The sequence below is a fragment of the Gordionus sp. m RMFG-2023 genome, chromosome 2 (assembly GCF_954871325.1).
Source record: "Gordionus sp. m RMFG-2023 chromosome 2, tfGorSpeb1-WG-v2, whole genome shotgun sequence".
NCBI classification, from domain to species: Eukaryota; Metazoa; Nematomorpha; class Gordioida; order Chordodea; family Parachordodidae; genus Gordionus; species Gordionus sp. m RMFG-2023.
Genome location: NC_088776.1, coordinates 20,478,873 through 20,501,594, shown reverse-complemented (window position 1 = coordinate 20,501,594; position 22,722 = coordinate 20,478,873). Strand labels below are relative to the sequence as shown.

At 26.7% G+C, this 22,722-nt stretch overlaps 1 protein-coding gene across 5 annotated transcripts in view; it reads right to left on the bottom strand.

Moving 5' to 3' along the window:
• LOC135923942 (piezo-type mechanosensitive ion channel component 2-like) overlaps positions 1–22,722 on the bottom strand; it is a 75,745-nt gene that overhangs the window by 39,471 nt on the left and 13,552 nt on the right. For all 5 annotated transcript variants that reach the window (XM_065458965.1, XM_065458964.1, XM_065458966.1 and 2 more), the window contains 5 exons: positions 14,760–14,855; positions 7,899–8,018; positions 5,838–6,140; positions 2,620–2,946; positions 421–580 (listed from right to left, as the gene is read on the bottom strand). In XM_065458965.1, the coding sequence (XP_065315037.1) occupies positions 421–580; positions 2,620–2,946; positions 5,838–6,140; positions 7,899–8,018; positions 14,760–14,855 (1,006 nt within the window). The remainder of the gene's footprint in view (positions 1–420; positions 581–2,619; positions 2,947–5,837; positions 6,141–7,898; positions 8,019–14,759; positions 14,856–22,722) is intronic.

Sequence of the window (22,722 nt, the reverse complement as noted above, 5' to 3'; positions counted from 1 at the left end):
ACTAGCTTAATATATTATAACTTTTTTCCATTTTAAAAAGTATTGTAAACAATCATTCATGTTGCATTTTCTCACTCCAAGAATATTTTTAAATTCCACCTTCATCATTCCAATATAGCTAGCTAACCATTCATTACCTTAGGGCCTCAAATACTCCTTCGCCCACAACATCTCTTGCTAAAAAAAATTTCGCTATCTCAGTGCAAATCCTAAAAGAATATTTACACTTCAATAACTATCAAATAAAATTAAGATACCACTCTGTAATTACTAAAAAAAATATAATAGACATAGAAAATAACTTACTACTACTAGTTAGTCGCAAGCTTACATAATATATTATTTAATAATTATTATTTTTTTAAAAAATAATTAAATTAAAAAATAATTAAATTAAATTAATTATTATTTAGAGAAAACCTCGCAACCAGTTCCTCAGGTGGAAACAATATTTGTAAATTTTGAAATTGATACAAATACAGTGCTAATATATGGATAGCCACGTAAAAAAGCAAAAAAAATCGTAAACTCATCAGACAATTGAATGTGTGGTTGGTAGTTTTGTCGCTAACAGAACCATCTAAAAAATACAATTATTTTTTTAAGAGTTATCATTATAAAATACTAGGGCTATGCAACAAACAAAATAAATAACAATTATTTTGAATAATGCAAAACCAAAAAAAAAACTAACATTCAAAATTTAAAAAATACTTTAAAAATCGAGAAAAAATAGACAAAAAAGGAGTTCTTTTTTGCAGGCCTATGAAAATTTTAGTTTATATAAATAAATGCTTTTTATAAATTAGGCTGCGGCATATCTCGTCCTAATTTTTTATCTAAATTCTGAATTCTATGCATAAAAACAGCCAGCACACCCTTTGGGTTTTTTATATATAGGTATTGATACAAAGTCCTTTAAATAAGCTTAAACGTGTCAGATATTTAGAATTAAAAAATAAGACAAGCTAGTACGTTGTCTTAAGATTTTTATCAAAGAGTTTTTATACTAAGGCCTAAATGATCTCATTTCTTTTAGAAATTTGAATAGCATTTTTTTTAGGAATTTAGAATAGCATTTTTTTTAGGAATTCAGAATAGCATTCATTTCTTTTCCGAATAAAAAAATGAGACTTTTCAGAATTAAGAAAATATACTTTTTATAAGCGATTCGAGGATGAATAATTTGGTCTTTTTATCTTAATAAATAATAGATTGTTAAAATACAAAAATGTGGTATCTGTATCTAGATACATTTTTTTGTAAATAGTATCTGTATCTTGATACTATTTCAAAGTGTATCTCATTTTTAGACACTTTCTATATATATTTTAAAATAATTTTATTTACGTTTTTTATATTAAAAATAATGACATTTGAATTTGAATCAAATTCATAGAATATTATGTCCGAATTTATTTCATTATAAAAACTAATCAGGCAAATTTTATTTTACGCAATGGATATTAAGCAATGAACGACAAAATTTTTGAGAATGTTTTATATTTATTTAACAATTATTACTTGTAATTATATTTTTATATGTATTCTTAAAATGTAACAAATATTATTATATATATTTTTTTGAACTTATCAATTCTTTATTCAAATAAAATATTTGCATCTTGGATGAAAATATGACAGAAACATTCTATATTATAAAAGCTTACATTGTATTTAAAAAAAGGATGACTAAAAATACATTTCTAAAAAATTAGCTAAAAGAGGTGACTACAAAAAAAAAGAGTTAAAAAAAAAACTAAATAAATCATTCTTAAAAAAAAGTTTGAGGTCATCCAAGGGAGGAGTAGATGCTTAGGAAGTTATCTCGACAAATTTCTAAGGAGATCTTCTGTCATAGATAAAACCTCGTTGGGACCTCCGGTGTCTACATTTATTTCTTTTCCGAGGCTTTTGATTAATTGGAGCCTCGTCCCCAAAGATTCCCAGGGTGTTGGTAACTATGGATATAAAATATTATTTTGAAGATCCGTACATTTCTTTTTTTTAAGTTTCGGAGTAAGCCAAGGCAAAGTGTGAATTGTTTGATTTCACTGAGTAATCAATATAAGACCCAGGATAAGGGAAAACCATTAGAAGGTATCAAAGGTATACCATCAGGTCTTTTAGAACTGTATGTTGATTGTAGTAAATTAGTAGATAATAAGGTCAACTACTCAATACACTGCAAATATTTTCATAAGCGCTAGCCCGTAAGAAGAGGAATCAAAACCCGTTTTTTTTTAAATTTTAGGAACCGAAAACAACCTTTTTGAAAATAGTCAGAACCGGAAACCTTCCTCGTCCAAGTTTCAAACTCAGTATCTATCATATCAAATCAATTAATTTAATATTACATTCTAAATTATTTTATATATTTTCATTCTAAAGAGAAACGCTATTCAGAATTTAAAAAAAATAAATCTATGCTAGTCCTTCAGGGCCAGCCCAACAGTTCGACTCGCGGTAACATCAGCATCTATAAAGTATAGGCTGAGCCCCGAAAAATATTAATGTTATATTTTCTACCTATTCTTTCTTATTTTGTTGGATTTAAATATCACAATTATAGGCTTAGTTTTTAAAAATAATATATATCATTTTCTTTTATTCTCTCACGTAAGGAAGGCGATTTTTGATCTTGGCAAAATTGCGTGGTTCTAAAGAGGAATCGTTTGCAGCAAGCCCAGGCAGTAGCGCTCCCGATAAATATGAGGAAATAAAGGGCGCTAGGCAATGTCGGATAAATGACACCGCATCCGGCTAAGGCGGCGAATAAGCTGGCTTCACAAAGGGAGGCTATGAAGGGTGTCTTAGGTGACCCCGTTCCAGATTTAGATGGGCCACCGCCAGAGCCAAACAGGTTGAGACCACTCTCAACTACCAAATTCATGATGGAGGACCTGTGACCTTCGGCAGGTAGCGGATTGGTATTGTAGCCAGTTTCTATTAAAAAATAGCATAATATGAAGATGAGTATAAAAATTTGTTATAAGAAAGGAAGAATAATGGAATCCTTGTATTCTTTGTAGATATTAAGATAAATAAAACACCCACGAGACTTTCTTTTATGATGTGTTTTACAATCTCGAAAAATTTTTTTTAAATTTAATCAGGGTTCATTATTTTGAAATTAATTTTTTCCAATTTATCATTTGTTAAAATAATTTTAAAAAAATCTCAACTCATCATTTTCTCAATGTCATTTTTTTATTATCAATATTTATAATTGGATTTGGATATAATTTAACTCAATCTCAAATATAATAAAAATGACTACTTAAAGAAAGAAAATAAATCTCAAAAATAATGAATTCGAAAAAAACATAAAAAACTACAATTAAACAAAAATTTTATATAAAAAAAAATTAATCTTTAAATTAAATTTACTCTCCTCCTTTTTTTTTATTATCCCTAGCCATCTCATATAGACTAATCAGAGCCCACATTAGGTCTTAGCCCAGGGCATCCAAAGACTCGATGCTTGGCTCTAAATGTATTAAATATGGGGAGAAATGGAGCATGACTATTTTTTTTAAAAATTAGGGCAGTCCGGACTTTTTAGGGCTGGTTTTGAATCTAATTACAAATACACTACAAACTTGATCAAGTTTACTCTTAGTAAGAAATTCACCATCAGACGCATAGCTAGCTAGCAAATATTTTTGATAAATAAAAAAGGTTTTCACGAATTGTGAATTGCAAAGTATTCTATTTCAAGTAGGTTATATTCATTTATAAATTTTAGCAAAAATTTAAAATTTAATTAAATATTTCTTCTTTGTGTACAATATTTTATCCTGCGAAAAAATTAAAGTACATTTTCTGATCATTTTTTAAACCTTATATGCTGCTGTATAAGTATTGAATTTTCATTTATGAACGATATTTTGATTAATTTATAAATTAATATAATAGCAAGAATATTTTTTGACAATAATGTATTCGCTCTTAAATATTTTGTATTTTCCAATATTTTATTTTTTGTGTTGGAAGTTGTAATTTTTAAAATATGATTGGGTATAATATAATAAATTTTATACGATAATTAGTTTTATAAATTTTTAATGTTTATAAAAAAATCATTCCAATATTAAAAAAAAATTATAGACCCCTCCCCCTATATAAATTCCAGGTCATCCACTGTTCCACATTTCGCGTGGATAGGAGATCTAATAATGACAAATATATTTTATATATGGTATAAGGTAAGCAGGCATTTAAAAAATTAGGAGTTTTAAAATAGTAAATTAAGTATAGTATAAACAGTGAAAATTTTGGGGGTTGTAATTCACCACATATTTTTTTTAAAATGACTCCAATATTATGGGGGAAAATGAATTTATTTAAAGATCCCCTATTATTTTACCTTTTAATTCCAAATACACACACTTTTTAAATTTTAGAACGAGATTTTTGTTTAAAATTCTATTTTTTTAATGATTTCATATATAATTTCAAATGCCTAAAGATCCAGCCATGAACCGGCCTGTTGACCCGGAGAGGGCCGTAAAATGGTACCTTAAATATTAGGATCGAGCCTAAAATTACTATAGATTTTATGAGAGATTATTTTCAAAATTATATTAATATTTTCATATTATATGTTTTTTCCCAAGGGACCCGAAATAAAGGTATTTTTGCGTTCCTGCACCGTTTCGTTCCAGCCAAAAAAATATATTCCGTTTTTCGTGTCATGTTTTGGAAAGCGTTCCTAAAAATATCTAATTTTATTTTTACTTTATTAAATATTATATTAATCTTTAAAGTATTAATGATTAAGACATTTTCTAAATGATTATCATTTACATTTGCGCGATGGTGTTGATATAAATTTGAGTATCAAAAAACACCTCTCAACACTAACTTGGTAACAATATTATCCGTTAATTTTATTATACAATATTATTGGAAGAGATAGAAGGAAAATCCCCCATCTCACGAGCGATTCTACAGAATATTTCTATACTCGCCAGAACACTGGTTTAGAAATTAGCCGTTTAAATTTTTTATCAATTCACAGCCACATGTACCCTATTATCTATCATTAATATGTGGAAATTTTATTAGTATTTCATTTTAATCATTTTTTAGATATATATTTTCTTTTTTTTTGTTTTAACATTATATAAAATACATATATATTATATGTTCTTATAAATTTAAAAATATTACCATTTGAATATGAATCAAAATCATGTTTAAAATAAAAATAAGAAATTTTTTTTAATAATCTTGATTATTCTTAAAATCAATCCTATAATAAAAATACCAAATAATGGGTAATATTATTGTTATTTGAAGCAGCAAATTGAAATAAAATAAAAAAAGAATATTTAAGAATGAGCTTTGTATATAATTAAGCAATAAATTAAAGTTTTCATTATTTTAGGAACGTTCTAAAACTGTTTCGGGAACGTTCCCGTGTTCACCCCTCCAATTCCTTTCAAGCTTTATAATTCTGCAAGTCCGTTCCCTGAACGTGTCGGGAACGTTCGGCTATATCTCCCTGCTTTTTTCATATTTTATGTTTATAAATTTAATTATATATATTATATCTATATATAGTTTTACAAAAATTTGCCATTTTTATATTTTTTATTATTTCTTACAACTGTATAAACATTAAAATATTTGTGTATTTTAATTTATTTATTTTTGGTGGAAACAATTTTCAAATCCTTCTTTAAAGAAATCCCTGAATCCGTGTCTGCAAATATACCACATAATTTGTATAATATAGTCAGAATGATATTAAAAAATATAAAGACCTTGAATGGCAAGATCTAAATGAGTGTAAAAAATAAGATAAATTAGAATATAATGGTGAAAATAACCCTCAATATCCTCGAGTACTAGCTTTTTGCTTTCGGAGATAGTTGGCAATGGGGCAATAAGTGATTTGGATTCATGGATTGCGGGTGAAGAAGGCGGTGTTTGCGCAATTTTTGATTTAGCGGCTGCAAGAGCAAATTTATCGCTGTCATCATAAGGTTTCATTTTGTGGCACAAAATGAGGACGAGGGTACTCACCAACATAACCATAAGGTCGGGGGCGATTAAGCGAGTTATTTGCAAAGGGGAAGCTTGATGTAACTTCTGGTAACCTAGCTCCCTTACGACCCTTTCTATAAAAGTACCTATATGATAATAATATATTTGTAATTAAATTACCAAAAAAAAATTATTCTATCCCACACATATATAAAAAATAAACAAAAAACGTTTAATATTAAAATTGTGGTCAAATATTGTATAATTAAAAAGTGTATTGATACTTCTTATTTAATATCAAAACGGTCTGGCCCGTCGTGGAGATTTTTCGTGGTAATATTTATAGCCCAACCATTATAAATTTTTGTGGAAAAAAATTATAAATCCGGGCCAGCCCATTTTGCACAAGTTACCTGATTATTAATTGGCTCAGCTTGCAGGCCCTGATTTCGGGCCGATCTATAGTTTATATCTGTAAAAAGATATTTAAGTTTTTTTCTACGATTGGATTTTGAATATTTAGAAATTGTTATAAATGCAGTTAATCTATTAAAAAAGATTTTTTGGTTTTGGGTGGAAAAAAAAGATTTATAAAAAAACTCGATAAAATTATATATTTTGTTTTGGAGACATTTAATAAACTATTTTATTAAAAAACATTTTTTTTATAAAAGATCGTGCAAGCACTCCACCTTATTCCAAAAATATAACAAATTTAGAGGTGATCGTATTTTAATTTTCTATCGGTGAGGAGTAGGGGTCTAAAAAATTTTAACTTTTAGCCGTAAGAGCAAAATTTGACCTTCCCAAATTTTTTACCCTAAAATGGGACTTTATTTTAAAATACTAGGTGATTTACTTTTATGTCCCCGAGGGATTTCTACAACCGGGAGTATGACTCATGATATTCCTTGAAATTAGTGGGGGGGGGATATTATGAAGATTATAGTGAAGTAATAATGAAGACATTATTGTCATCTGAATATAAATGAAAGGGAGCGGTTTTGAATTGAATTTTTTTTGCTAATTTCGATTTGGTATCAGGTCAAATTTTAGAGGGGGGGGTAGGTGGTAAAATTTTTGAGAAGTGATAAATCATCGTTAACTGAGGAAGGAGGGGGAGGGGGGGGGGTAATAATTATGAATAAAGTGAAGTATTTGTTGAAAATTTTCCTTAAGCGAAAAATGTGAAACCTTGTTGCGTATTCTGCCTAAAAGAATAAAAACGATAAAACCAAGCATTAGATCTGAATGGAGATTAATGGAGTTCATTTTGATTCGAATACTACTATTTTAATATATAATCATATAATTGATCCATATTAATAGAAGTTATCTTTGGAGTATTTTTTAGTCCGGTGTTCTAATAATATTTAGAGTAGTATATCAATCAGATGCGCATCCAGAATTCTTAACTATTACAACATCAAGGTTCTTCAAAAAAATAATTTTTTTATATTTAAGCTTGTATATTTTAAAATTATATAAATTTATCAAGTTTTATTTTATAAAATGACTATTTTCAGACCTGGGGTAGGATTTATATGCTTATTATACATAATCCATCTAAAGTTAATTTTCTAAAATCGTTTTTTCCTGAGCTAAATTTAGTCATCTATCAAACAACTCATAATTCGAATAATAAAAAAAAGAAAAAAATATTATCAGAGCCAATCTTATTCCTATCATCCCAAATAATTTTTAATCCATTCTAAAATATATTTAATTTTTAAAAGCTATTAGCTGATTATGGTTTATGATACGAGCATGACAGGTTAATTTTATCTAAAAAATATATAATTATGATTGCAATTTTATAAATTATTTAATAAAATTAAATAATAGATAAAACCAATTTTATATATATTATTTCATATTGAGTATAAAATATAAGATTAATTTACAATTGGATAGCATGTGTCCGTAAGGCGGCATAGCTAGGAGAGATACGTGGAATATCAGATGTCCCAAACAAGCTAAAGCACTGAATACTATGATGAACTTTAAATATCTTCCTGTAGGCCCTATAAAATTTAAGATCAACATATAAAAATAATTATTTAATTCGTTAACATTTTATAGTTGTATCACTAGGGAGCAGACATTTAAAGCTTTGAAAATGACTTTAAAATCGAAGAGAATTGTAAATTATAAGAATAGAAAAAGAGGGAAAACCATATGGAGATGGGTATAAAGAAACTTGTACCGAACTTATTCTTAATTTTTTCAAAGAGGTCATGTCTAAAAAATTTAATCTGACCGTTGTCCAATTTGAAGCGGAAGAGAGATCAGTGCAAGACTCTTGTGAAGAGACATGGGAATATTTGGTCAAAGGGAACAATATGTCCAGTAATTTATTTAAAATTATTTAAGTATATGTCACAAATTTAAACAGATTGAATTATAATATACACCATCGATAAAAATAATTTCCCATACGTCAACTCATAATTTTATTAAAAAATATATTTTTATACGCTAAAATAACAATGCATTTTAGTAACCTAAATTTTTAATAATTAGTTTAAGTAGAGTAAATAATAAATCAATCAAAGCCTAAATTGTATTAGAATGTGCTGGTTTTATATCACAAATTAACGATTAAAATTTTTTATCATCCTTTAGTCGTTGATGAGGGCTCATAAGCAGGGTTGCCATGTCTCCCCCCATCAGTGGGAGTCTCCCACAATTTTTTAGTTTGCCCACATACATCTCACTCCCACAATTAGAAATCTCCCACAATATTGTAATTTCTCCCACAATTTTTTTTTTAGCATTTTAATGTTTTTTATATATAAATAATAATTTTGAGAGACAGTATTTGATTATTTTTATATTTTTAAAATAAATTTTAAATATTTATTCGAAAAATATGTCTAGTTCTTTTATTTTATTTTTCCGCTCTAAAATATATTTTTTATAAAATTCTCCAATTCTCCACTCGACATGTTCAAAATTTTTGTGTTAGAAAGAATAGAAGTTAGAACAGTATGTATAATTATTATAAATATATTTTAAATTACTTAATATATTTTATAACGTTATCTAGAATTGCAGTGCTCCACTCGACATTTTTCTATAAAACTATTGAAATTTTTTTCATCCGATAGTGAAAAATCTAACGATATAGCTAACGACATAATGGTAAATATAGCTGATTTAGGGTTATCAATGAGTTGCATGTCAGCTTTCTGCGCTGATAATGCCTCTGTTAATTTTGGCAAAAATCAAAGTGTATTTACCGAATTGAGGCAGCACAATAATGAATTAATACCAATTGGCTGTATATGCCATATACTGCATAATTCTTGCAAGAAGGCAATGAATGTACTATCTGTAGATATCGAAGTAATTGTGATGAAATGTTTTAACGAATTTAGTTCATCAACTAAAAGAGTCACTGAATTAAAAGAATTGGTGGAGTGGTCTGATTTGGAATGGTGTGAGTTGTTGCGATATGTACCTATCAGGTGGTTATCATTAATACCTGCCATCGAGAGAATTTTAAAATTTTACGAACCCTTAAAGAAATACTTCTTAAATAAAGATTTTAAAAGCTGTCCTAAAATTTTGAAAAATTTTTTCGAGGATGAAATGTCAGAAGCATATTTAGGATTAGTTTCACATGTAGGAAATCTACTTCATGTAGTTAATATTCTGCTGCAATCAGAAGATTCTTTATTGATAAAGATTCACAAAATCATGCTACAGCTCTATTCATCTCTACGGTTAAAAATAGATAATAAATTTTATGGCGCTATTGCTAAAAATATTATATTAAAATGTTCAAATAATACTCTAATTAATACATTTTTAAATAAAGCAGATATTTTTATTAAGACAATTTTAGAATATTTACAATCAAAATTTGATTTTAATAACTCTATTTACAAATGTTTAAATATTATGACCTTGGAACAAAAACCATCATTTGATGGTTTATGTAATTTAATAAATATATTAAAATTACCGATAGACATTGAAGCCTTGTTTGAAGAGATTGTAATTTTTTCCATTTTTTATGATTCGCCAGAATACTTAAAGTTAGATGGTCTAAAAGCAGAGGAGAAATGGGTGGAATTTTTTCGTAATAACGATAAATCCCCATGCTTGGAAAAAATTTGCGAGTATGTTTTCTCCTTACCTAATTCTAATGTCTCATCGGAGCGCATTTTTAGCCTGATGAGGACTGCCTGGAGAAAGGAGAGAAATCGAATTGCTTTAACAACATTAGAGGCCGAGTTAATGGTTAAACAAAATTATAAAATGTCATGCCAGGAATTTTATAAATATTTTAATAACGACGGTAAACGTTTAGTTCCATCATTTAAATCTCAAATAAAATATAATTAACTATAACTATTTGACTTTCTATATTTTATAAAATCTTATTTATACATTTGCAGAAAATCAAATAAATTTATTTTTTACATTGTAAAATTAATATTTTGAATATTTTGGCAAATCATAAAAATAAAGTAGCATTACAATCTCCTCAAACATGACATCATATTAAATCTTATTAATAATTATCCGATAATAGTAATAATATTCTTACTTTGGTATTTCTGCAGCATAATTTAGTGAACCTTTATTAAATTATATTCTTCTGATTGCAACTGCATATTAACAGCATATAGTAGATTTCCTATATGTAAAATTCCTAAATATACTTCTGCCATTTATTTTTGAAAATTATTTTCAAAATATTAGGACAGCTTTTATAATCTATTTATTTTTTAAAGGTTTGTAAAATTTTAAAATTCTACGATGGCGCGTATTAGGAGGAACCTGTCAACCAACATTATGCTGACTCAATTCTATAAATACACTCTGGTTTTTGCCAAATTCACCTGAGGAATTATCAGATGAGAAAGCTGCCATGCAATTCATTGGTAATGCCAAATCTGCCATATTTACCATTATGTATGGTTAGCTATGTCTTTGGATATTTCATATCTGGAGAAAATTTTTTTAATAGTTTTATTGAAATGACATTAATTTTGTTGAAATAGGGGAGGATCAAGGGAAATGTTTTGATATCTCCTTATTTGATGCATCTATTAGAATTGCATATGTTTTCACATCTTTCAAATCGTCAAGAATTGACCTTCTGGATTTATATCCTAAAACAATGATGATAGCCTTGCTCATTTGTGTTCTACAAAGTATACTTTTCATTTATATTATTCGTTAAATATTATGGGGAAATATTCTACCAACATTGTGATGTTAGCTCTCTGAATGTTGTACCGAATGATAGGTATTTACCAGTTCCGCAACTGTAGTTGCATCTGTATTATTTCTTATTTTTGAAGAATATTTTTGTTTTGCAATAGATGTTGATATACTGCCATGTACTGATTTATGCTTTGAAGATTTTTGATGCCTCAAAATATCATATTCCATTCCCCCATTGTATTAACTAAATACTGTAGAACAACTTCCCCGCACTGATTATAATTATTTTTTACATTGTAAATTTAAAATTGTTTGTTTTTTTATAAAATATTATTTATACATTAGCATAAAATATATTTTTTACATTGTAAAATTACAATTTTTTATAAAATTATATCTTTGTTTACATTCTTTTGTATTTAAAAAAGATCGTTGGTTATTATTTTTAACAAAATTAATATATTATAATAAATCAATATGTTATTTTAATAATAAAGATAGTATTTAAGAAATTTTGTGTCGTACGATAATTACCTATTTTGAAAAATAGTTGCGTATTATATTTTGGAAAATAGTTACCTATTTTATTTTGAAAAAGAGTTGGATATTTCATTTTGAAAAATAGTTGGCTATTTTATATTGAAAAATAGTTGGCTATTTTATTTTGAAAAATTGTTGGCTATTTTATTTTGAAAAATAGTTGGCTATTTTATTTTGAAAAATAGTTGGCTATTTTATTTTGAAAAATAATTAGCCTATTTTATTTTGAAAAATAATTACCTATTTTATTTTGGAAAATAGATTTGATTTTATATTTATAAAAAATAATAAGCGGATAACTAAGTCAATTCTAAATCCCGGCCGGCCCGCAAAAATTTTTTTTTTAATCAATTTTCATATTTCTCCCACAATTTTTATATTACTCCCACAAAATACCGAATTTCTCCCACAATTTGAAAATTTTGACCTGGCAACCCTGCTCATAAGACTGAAACATGTAGTGCCATTTATATCAATAAAATATAACTTTTTATACAATATTAAAAAAAATTACGATTTTTAAGTGTTTTTTTATCATTAATAAAAGGATATTTTATTATTAATATCTAATATTCTTTATATATTCTTATTTGTGGTCTTCTCTTATGTACCTTGTTATCATGTCTAACCTACAGAGGGATCACTAGACTACTAATTTTTGCTCAAATTTTTTTTATATTACGATATATAAATTTTTTCTCATATTTTGCTCGTAATCTTTTTATAATAAATTATTTGAAGATTGCATCCAAAACTTGTTTCAAATCTTTAAGCTTTAAGGAGACCTAATGCTATAGTTCAAAAGATTTCAAAAAATACCATATTTTATTTTCTATTGGCATCTTTTATATTTTAAAGTTTTCGAATTAAATTTTTAATTTTTTGAAAGCAGCCTAAACATATATGGATCTAAAAGTTAAACTGCAATATTCAAATATAAAAATATAGACTGAAAAAATGCTAAATTCGGAACAGTTTCTATTTTATTTTTGCAGTTAAAATAAGCTCATTGCATCTACAAGGCATAGGAGCATATTCATGAATAGAATTGATACAAATATTATTAATAAAAATAATTAAATAATCATAGCCTATTCACTTCCTGGCCAATCGCTGACATACATGTTTCTATATGTTTTATTGCGATCTTGTGCATGTACAGAAATTAAACGGTATATGGTCAACTTTATATTTGTAAACAAATATGTTTAAATTGTAATGTATGATAAAAGGTGTAATTATAATAGAACCTAAAAAACAATAGATGATAAAATACAATAACCGCTTTTAATTTATTACATATTTTTTTTGTAATTCATTTCTCATTAAAAATAAGAAATTTGTAAAAGATTTGTTCAAATGAAGGAGAACAAACAATATCATCCACTTAAAAAGGATATTTAATATCATTTTTTTTAAAGTAAAATATTTCGTTTCACCAAAAAGTAAAGAAAAAGAATAATCAAATTAATTTTGATAGTGATAAAATCAAAGCTTCAACAACAAATAATATCAATGAAATATCGCCATCTAATTTTTGTAGATGCTGTTAAAACACAAAATCTTTTTAAAAATAATTTCAAATTGTAATAATATGTATATAATATTCCTTTAGCCCTATACAAATTTTCTAAATAGGATATTATTACCAGAAATGTATTATTTACGGGCTCCATTGTTCTCAGGTGAAAACCCCATCTTGTAGAACTTAAGGCATCTATATATTAATTTTCAGTCGTGGTGAATAACAGATTTTGAAAACAACTGTGTATATTTTGAACATTAAAAAAGTGGCCTAATTTACTTACCAAATTTAGTTTATCGCATTGGCATTCCTTCAATTGAATTTTGTTACAAAATTTTAAGAGTATTACAATTAGTTAGTGATTTCGCATAGGTCAAAGTTTTAACTGGACTGTTCTTTTTAGTATATCGGATGAAAATACAAATTTGCTGATATAAACTGATATCAGATTGGTTAATTTGTGAGGTAAAATTTCAAAATTACATTCCCAAATGTGGCTATCATTAAATCTTGTGATTTTGGTGATAAATAATGAGCATTGACAAGTGGCTGATATGTCATTAAAATAAGATGTATAATCTCTTTTTTTAACATAAAAACATTTTACAATAATCACTTTTTTAGTTATAACTAGATATATCCGATATAATAAAGGATTCTATTATATATCAATTGAAAAAATATGATAAATTACGTTTAGAATAGGAATTACTCAGAGGATTTTGCTTTGCAATTGCAATAGGACCTGCTTACAATTTATATTATTTATTTGATCATTTTTGTATATAATCTAAAAATAATATTAATTTAAAATTTTTACAAATTAAAACTTGTTTTCGTATGTTAAATAATATGTTTTCAAACTCGGCTCACAAAATTATTTTTTAAATTTTTACGCAATTAAATTGTTTATTGGGTAATGCTAAAAATCTTAAAATTAAGTTTTGTATTTTCTAAAAATTTGAAGGGGTTTGCCCCCAATAGCAGTCCTCTCCTATTAATGCCACTGTCAATCTATCCTTTTTCAGCTTGAAAAAATAGAAATTTACTCAGCTACTTGAGATTTTAGACACATTTTCTTTAATATTCACAGCCTCTATAAGGGTCCATACAAAATCCGGTTCGTTATGTCACAGTCTTTCCTACCCTTAAACTTTTAATCAAAATCAATAATGACCATAATTGTCTTAAAAAAATGAATTTTTATTCAACATTTAATTTATCTTATAAATATTGTAGAGCCTTGCACAGATACCTGACTACGAATTTGACAAAATAATTATTTTATTTTCCTAATGATTTTATAAGATATTTCAGATTGGATCGGACTTGGATTTTTAAAAAAAGTCTTGGATCAGATCGGTCGGACAAAAAATATTTTTCTGGGATCGAATTGGACCTTTTTTTAAATATTGCTTGAAATGAATTAATTAATATAATAACGAATTAATGAGAGTGCATAGCAATATTTTGGCAGGTGGTATATATTTAATATGAAAAAAAATTATAAAAATTTTACCCAACATTGACTTTGATGTAGGGGTTGGAAGAAGCGGAGCAATAAGCAAACATATCAAATAGACTAAAGAGAGTACATTGATTCTTATAATTGCACCTTAATGGATAAATGTAAATAAAATATTTTTGATCTGGTCATTTCCTTTAAATTGTAATAATTTCTCTTCAATTTGCATTACTGATCTGCAGAGGTCAAACTTGTAAGCAAGGTTATTAATTTAAATTCCGTTTCATTTTCAAACGCGGCCGGATTTTTTTAAAAATATTTTTGCTGACTCCGGTTTATTATTTTAAACAAGGCCCGGATTTTAAAAATTTTGAACCAGACAGGGTTTTTAAAAATTTATTATTTTAAATTATTTCGGTTGAAATGTAAATTGTTACAGAGAGGAATTCGAAAATATAACGGTTATTAAAGTTAGTGATCTGCATCGGGCCTAATTTTTCAAGCCCAGCCCGGCCCAAAATTTTTTTAAAAAAGTTTTGCCGGCCCGGCCCGAACTCGAATTTTTTTTTAAAAAAATTTACCGGCCCGATTCGGCCCGAATTTATTTAAATAGAGAAATTAATTTTCATAATTACTCAAAATAAAAGACATATGTTATATGTCGTTTAGTTTCAATAAATAAAATCAAATATTTTTATTTTACATAAAAAATATCAATATAAAATTGATAAATTTAGATATATTTAAAAAAAATTTCCAAGGTCCGACCCGACCCGGCCCGAACCCGATTATTTTAAATAAAATGGCCGGACCCCGGGTACGGACCGGGCCTAACTTTGCCTAATTAAAGTAACATATTACTTTATATTTTAATTATTTTTTATATTATTGTTTAATGGAAAGCCTTAAAAAATTTCCAAACATTAAAACTATCTTCATTCATTTTTTTCACCTACTGAACGGGTTATATAATATTTTTTCTTAGTAATGGTTAGGTATTTAAAAGATGAAAAGTAATGGTGTTACCTTTGTTGAAAAGTGAGATAATGGCATTATATTTTTTTAAAAGTAAGGTAATGGCGTTACTATTTTTACAGAGTAGCGCTAAATATAACGACGTTACTTTTTTGAATAACATTGACAGCTCTAGTACAAAATGATTAGTCGATATAATTTTTTTTTAATTTTTTTAAAGTGGTGTTCGGGTTTTAAAACAAAAAATAGACAGGCTGAGTTCGTAAATTTATAAACTTGGTTGGGTTTTTAAAATTATCCCATTTTACGGAATGCCCGTGGCGTGTATGTGGCCCGAATTTCTAGCCTGCAGATATCTGATGGTATTTATTCAAATCAAATGGTGTTATTTGTATTATATGTATATGGTATAATGCTTGGTTTAGTATCAAATTTTCTATTTTAATGTAAATATTTATTTAGTAAATATATCAGAGATATACCGTACCGCGATACTGTCCATTTTTATCCACCGATACCCTATAATAATTAACCCTCATAAATTAAAAAAAATTGGCCTACAATCAGCCACAAATTGATAAGAAAGTACATATTTCTAAACAGTTAAGAAAAAAATTATTTTTTCCTATTTATTTTTACTTTTAAAATTTTGTTGCGGAATTAATTTTATTATGAGGAATGATTAATATTATATTAAAATAAATTACGACGCATTAATAATGAAAGCCATTTTTATGGCTTAAATTAAAAATCAAAGAATATCTTTGTGAAAATGGAAACTGGGAAGAATTTATATTTATCTTTTTCTATTCGTTAATTTTTATATAAAAAAATTAGCATCGATGGTATCGGAACCTCTTTATTACACATAAACTTTAGTAATGTATACTCTTAAAAAATATTTTAAGCACAAAATTTAAAACAATCGGGAGTGAGCAAAATACTCAAATAAATGTCTTTCGTTACTAGATTCAGTTATTTTCAAAATTTCATTCAAAATAAATGAAGTTTGTAACTTAAATTATGTAATTCTTATCAAATGATTTTGTTACGGGTCCCGTGCCAACCCCATGAAGATACTAACTAATATAGAAAGCATCATAAAAATCGTTTTTTTTTTAAATAGAAAAATATATTAAATTTTAATGCTAACACCTTTGAAATAATAGTAATGGCATAAATAAATTCTCTGATAATATTGCATTGGGTTATCAAAAAGGCTACGATAACATTTTAAGGAAATCATAATATATCTATCAAAAAAAATATTTTAGTTTATCTAGGATTTCTAGGAGGGTGAGTGGGGGAGAGGGAGTTAAGAAATCATTTATAAATAAATAAAAATTGCATATAGAAAGAGAAGGGCATGTCATTTTAGATAACTTAAAAAGTTTAATCTAAATTATTTTATTTGTTTTTTTCAGAAAAATTGCAAATAATAACCCCTTGCTTTTCCATCCCTTCCCTAAATAAACATATGATCAAAATTAGAGCAGGACATAATTTTGCATAAATAAATTTAATAGGTATAAAAATTAACATTTAGTATTGTATACTATTAATCATCATATTAAAATTTTTTATTGCATTAATCTACAACCGTTTTTAAAAAAGGCATGTTGTTGGTAATGCCAATTATAAATAGGGTTGGCATGATATCAAATTAATTAAAATTGTAATTTAAGTATATATGATTTTTCTTTGAATAAAAATCATGATTATAAATTCACTCTTTTGTTTGTATTTTAATCATTAGTTGTTTTTTTTTAAATAAAAACATTTTAGTGGGCATAAATTATCTATAAAAATAATTAATATTGTTCAAATTAAATGTTTAAATGTCTACTTTATATTTGTCGATTCTAAGATTAATTCAGCTGCAGTTTATAAATATTAATTTAATTAAAATAATCTAACAGTTAACAAATAGTATTATTTTAATTATATAATCAAAATGTTTATCATAGATGGGGAAATATTAAATATTGTTAACATTATGATAAAATATTTTTCTGTCAATTCACGATAGCTAATTTAATTTAAGTTTACTATAAAAATTTGATCTAAATCAAAAAAATAGCAATTTAATAAAATAAATCATGTCAACCCTATAATAAATATCTAATTTTTTATTAGTATAAAATATACTATTTCATAAAAGTTAGATAGAATGTTTATGGCACTAGCACTTTTGCTTTAATCTTAACACTACAATGATTTTAATAAGTTGTAAAAATTTCAAAGCAATATAAAAATTCGAATGAGTTATACAATTTTAAAATGAAGCTAATTTTACCTCACCTTATACCAAATCACAATTTTTTATACCTCCTCGAGTGTTTAAATTTAAACATATTTATAGTAATAACGTGTTTATTTAAAAAAAGGTATTGATTTTAAATAATCAAATAAGATAATATAACAGGTAAATGAGTATACAAATAGTATATTTAAGGTTTATAAAGCGACTTAATGGAGAGTTTGCGTGGTTATGCAAAACGCAAAGAATGCATTTCAAATAGGCAAATTGATCATAATTTATAAACATTAATAAAAGCGCAAACTGGTTTGCTTTTTTAAAAAATGCTCAATTAGGTCGCACTATTATATTTAAATCCGTGTCCTATAATAAAATATGATTTAAAAATTAAAACAAATTTTAAAATTAAAAAGAAATGATTCATCCCTTTTTACCTATCAGGATAAAAAGTGAAAAATCGAGAATTAAAAGCTCGTACAGGCCCGAACAAACGTAATGAAAATATCGCATTTGTGTGGTGAATATAGAGGGTCTGCTCAAAAACCGATCACGCTTTCTAGAGAAAGCTGCAGTGTCAGAATTCATAAAAGATGAGTGATCGAAGTGGGCAGGAATGGTTACCCTTCTTTTGGTCCTCTGCCTCAATACTGGGTCAGCGATGGCGTGTGGGCTATCGTTATCTAATAGATCATTTTCCCGTATTTCCTGATGATTTAACATGTTGTGATCGTTTAATACAAATGTGTTGTACGTTTTGCTTGCAGTGGGTAATTTCCCATTTTCTTTGGAGCCCGACTCCAGTTTATCGTCAGGGGATAGAGTTGGTTGAAATATACGCGATAGCAGGGATTTCCGTTTTGCATTGACCGAAGAATTGTTAAGCCTCTTTTTGTATATCGTGTCTTCCTCCGCATCCGAATCGGCGAACTTTGACTGCAAGCTAACAGGAGCAAGACTTTTGAACCGGTGTTTAAGCTTAGATTTATTAGGAGTTTTTATGAGGTATTCGGTTGATAAGGACAAAGGATTTAGTTGGGGACTGGTGGTGGAAGAAGCGCTAGAAAGATAAGGTGTGTTCATATTATTTGTTTTATTGTCCTGAATAAATTTTGCTTCGCCTGACACGCCATTATTAGATTGAATATCTTCTACACGGTTAGAAGGAATTTTGAGATCTTTCATTTCTTGGTCCATAATTAATTATATTTTTTTAGACTGTTTGAGAAAACAAGTGGGATATCAAAATGTGTCATTGTTAGCGACGATTATTCATTCAGAATAATGTGTTGAAGGTGTTATATTTTTTTTATTGCTAATTTATTTTAAAAGAATAATATAATTCCTCATTGTGTTGATTAATGATCACCACAAACAGTTTGGTATAAATGGAATTATTCTCAAGCATGCATTTTAAATAATGTTTATTTTTATATTTAAAATTTAATCATTTTTGTGGGTGCATTTTTATATATTTAAAAAAATAAAATATACAGATAATAATTTTTTTCCCCCCAAAAAACAATATTGATTTATTTATAGTTTTATTTTTATCAATAATTTCTTTCTTGAAATTATCAATATTAGCAAATATTCCAATCCATTTTTTTTCAATATTTTTTTTAATTTGTAATAAAACGATTTGAAACAAATATAATAGTTTAGAAATAAATTTATTTTTAACTGTTGTACTCTTATAAATTTAAAATAATTTGAAAATGCAAAAATATATAAAGGTATACAATTTCAAATATTTTAATCAATATACTTTTTTTGAAAATATATAAATAATTTAAATGGTAAATATATACTAAATTTGGCAATTTGTTTTATATTATAGATAAATATTTGTATTTTACTATACATATATAATATAATTGAATTCATATTCAATGCAGCCAAATTAAGCATTACTAACTCTTGAAAGCCAAGGGTGGGGGAGGGGGAGGCTTCCCAAAAATTATAGGAAATAAAAGTGCCAATTTCCCAAGCAATGTCTAAAGAAACCAAATTATAACAGACCAGAACAAAAAAGTATAATCGAGTTTTATTAAGCGAAAAAACTATACTTATTTTGATTTCGTGTAAAATAACCTCTAAATCTTTTGGCTACTTTATCATTTAAATCTCCTAAATGTCGATAATGATAATAAATGATTTAAATCGATAAAAATGGGTATTTTAAAAAGCAAAAAAATATATAAATGGGGTGACGGGAGTTAATTAGATAATAACTTAGTGTGTCGTAAATAAAATGATACGCGAATGTATTGAATTTAAAATTTACTAAATGGCAAAAATCAATTCCATTCCTGGAATTTAAGGAATATATTTGTGAGATAATTAAAATTTTATATCAGTCGAAAAAACAGACGTTATTAATTATAAGTGGAGTTTGTGCATGTTTAAAAATAGATAATTTCATTTAAATGAATGCTATTAAAAATTAAATTTTCACCGAATTTTTTTTTATTCTAGTAGTTCTTATCATGAACACGTTTTAGCCTTTCCCCAGCAATCCTTCCTCTATATTATATATCAATAGCAACCTTTAGTAATAAAATTAAATCAGAATGCATTTAAATTTTAATAAATATCGCAATTGCGTCGCTACTAGCTGGTGACCTATAAATCAGTCCAAAATGAAACATGATAAAATAAGGGCGGGACTAATAAATAAATAAAAAATCGTGTCGGGAAAATGGATGGCTCTAGCCCTGGAATTTGCCAAAAAATATTTTCTATTTTCGAATATATGCCATTAAAATTAAAACCAAATTTTAACTTTTTTTTTATCGATTTATTATTTCCCTATAATTCATTTCATAATCAAAAAAAATAGTTATTGATTCTTAATGAGACCCTGTAGCTTCATTATTATATTTTTATTTATATCGATAAAAAAATAATAAAGTTTTTAAAAAAAAGAGTACGTTTATTTTATATAGTATTTAATTTTTTTAAAAACTGCCTTATAATTCTTCTAATAATTCTGTGCTTCGAAAATTCTAAAGGGCTTTCCTTTTTTTAAATGGCAGGACAAATATGGCATTGGGAATTCATGGTAAATTTTTATTATTATAAATTCTTAATAAGTAAAATAATGGTAACAGTTTGAAGTTGATATACAAGTATCTTAAGCCGCTTATAAAAACGCAATCGATTTTAATGAGTTTTAAGTATAATAGCATTTCGTTCTAACCATATTAAGACCCTAGATTTTATGAGACATTTTATATATTTTTTAAGGCAACCCTTGAGTCAAGCATTTTGGTTTGACAATGAGATCTAATAGTATAATCAGCAAAAATAACAAATGCATAAATTATTATAAAATTTCCAACGAAGTATAAAAATAATCTTTCCTCACTATCAAGGGAATCATAATTTTTTTTAAAATTGGGCAGCAGAATTTCTAAAAACAATGGTGTCGCCATGGCAAACTTTGGCAAAAATTAGTTAAAGTAAAGGTTGCAGCTGTTTGGCCCGAACCGTGGAAAATTTCAAAAAGGTTTTTTTTTAGCCCAGTCCGTAAAATATTTTCTACAAGTTGTCCGGTGCGGTCCGTAATAAAATGAAAGAAATACAAATAAATATAAATTAAACATTTTAGCTTGCCAAGGATGTAAAAACTTTCTGCATAAATTGTCCAACTATGTGGGCTTGACATCTACCCGCGCCGATTAAGTTAGAGATATGAAGTTCCAAAATATATGAGTGTAGTGATGCAAAATGGCGCCATTTGAGCCCATTTTTAAAAACGGCTAACTTATTATTTTAGCAAGAAAAAATATTGCATAAGCTTCGAGATTTAGCTAATAGATGTCCAACCTTTGTGCCACCGGAAAATTTTCAGGCATGCGTAATATTTTCACGGATAAAATACGGTAAGCCGTTTTTAAAAATAGGCTCAATTAAAGCCATTTTGCATCAATGAGTACATGCCAAAATAAATAAACTAAAATTTAATTCACTTTTATTAGTTTATTTTGGATAGCATATATCAATTTATCAAAAAATATAAAAAAATGTTAAAATCCTTATTAAAATCTAATTGAATTAAAATCAGAAATGATATTATAAACTCTAGAAAAAAAAGTTTAACATCAACTTAACCTTGATTGTCATATTTTTTCTGTGGGCAAGAAAGCTGTAAACAATTATTATTGCATTTTTCTAATCAAGGTAAAAAAGAAGAAAGTAAGCAATTATTAATTTTAAAAGAATAACCTGTGGTTTGTTTATACTTGGCTTTTCAAACTTTAATATAAACAGATAGCATTTTACATATGAAAAGTGGGGAAACCGATATAAATTCAAATATCTTAGAATTGGTGATTATATCATTAACTATGAATGCCATTAGAAAGAGATATATTTGATTTTTTTTAATGTGCACATGGCAGTGTTGTTAAAAGTTACTTTAAAAGTAACGCGTTATCGCTACCGCTATTTTACAAAAAAGTAGCGTGATATAGCTACCACTAGTGTTTTCCTATTTACATAAATAAATTATATCGCTAAAATTTCAAATATATATATATATATAATTTTATTTTTTATTTATATCTCACTGCAAATCACGGCCCTGCGTATCCGGGCCGGATCTATTTTTAAAAATTAATTTCGGGCTGGGTAAATCGGGTCGAGTTTTAATTTTTAAATATGATATCATTATATTTTGTCAAATAAATTGATATATTTTAAAATTCTTGCAATAAACAAGGCGTTAATATTTTTTATTTGTAGAATATTTGTTTTACAATCAAAAATAAAATTGAATAT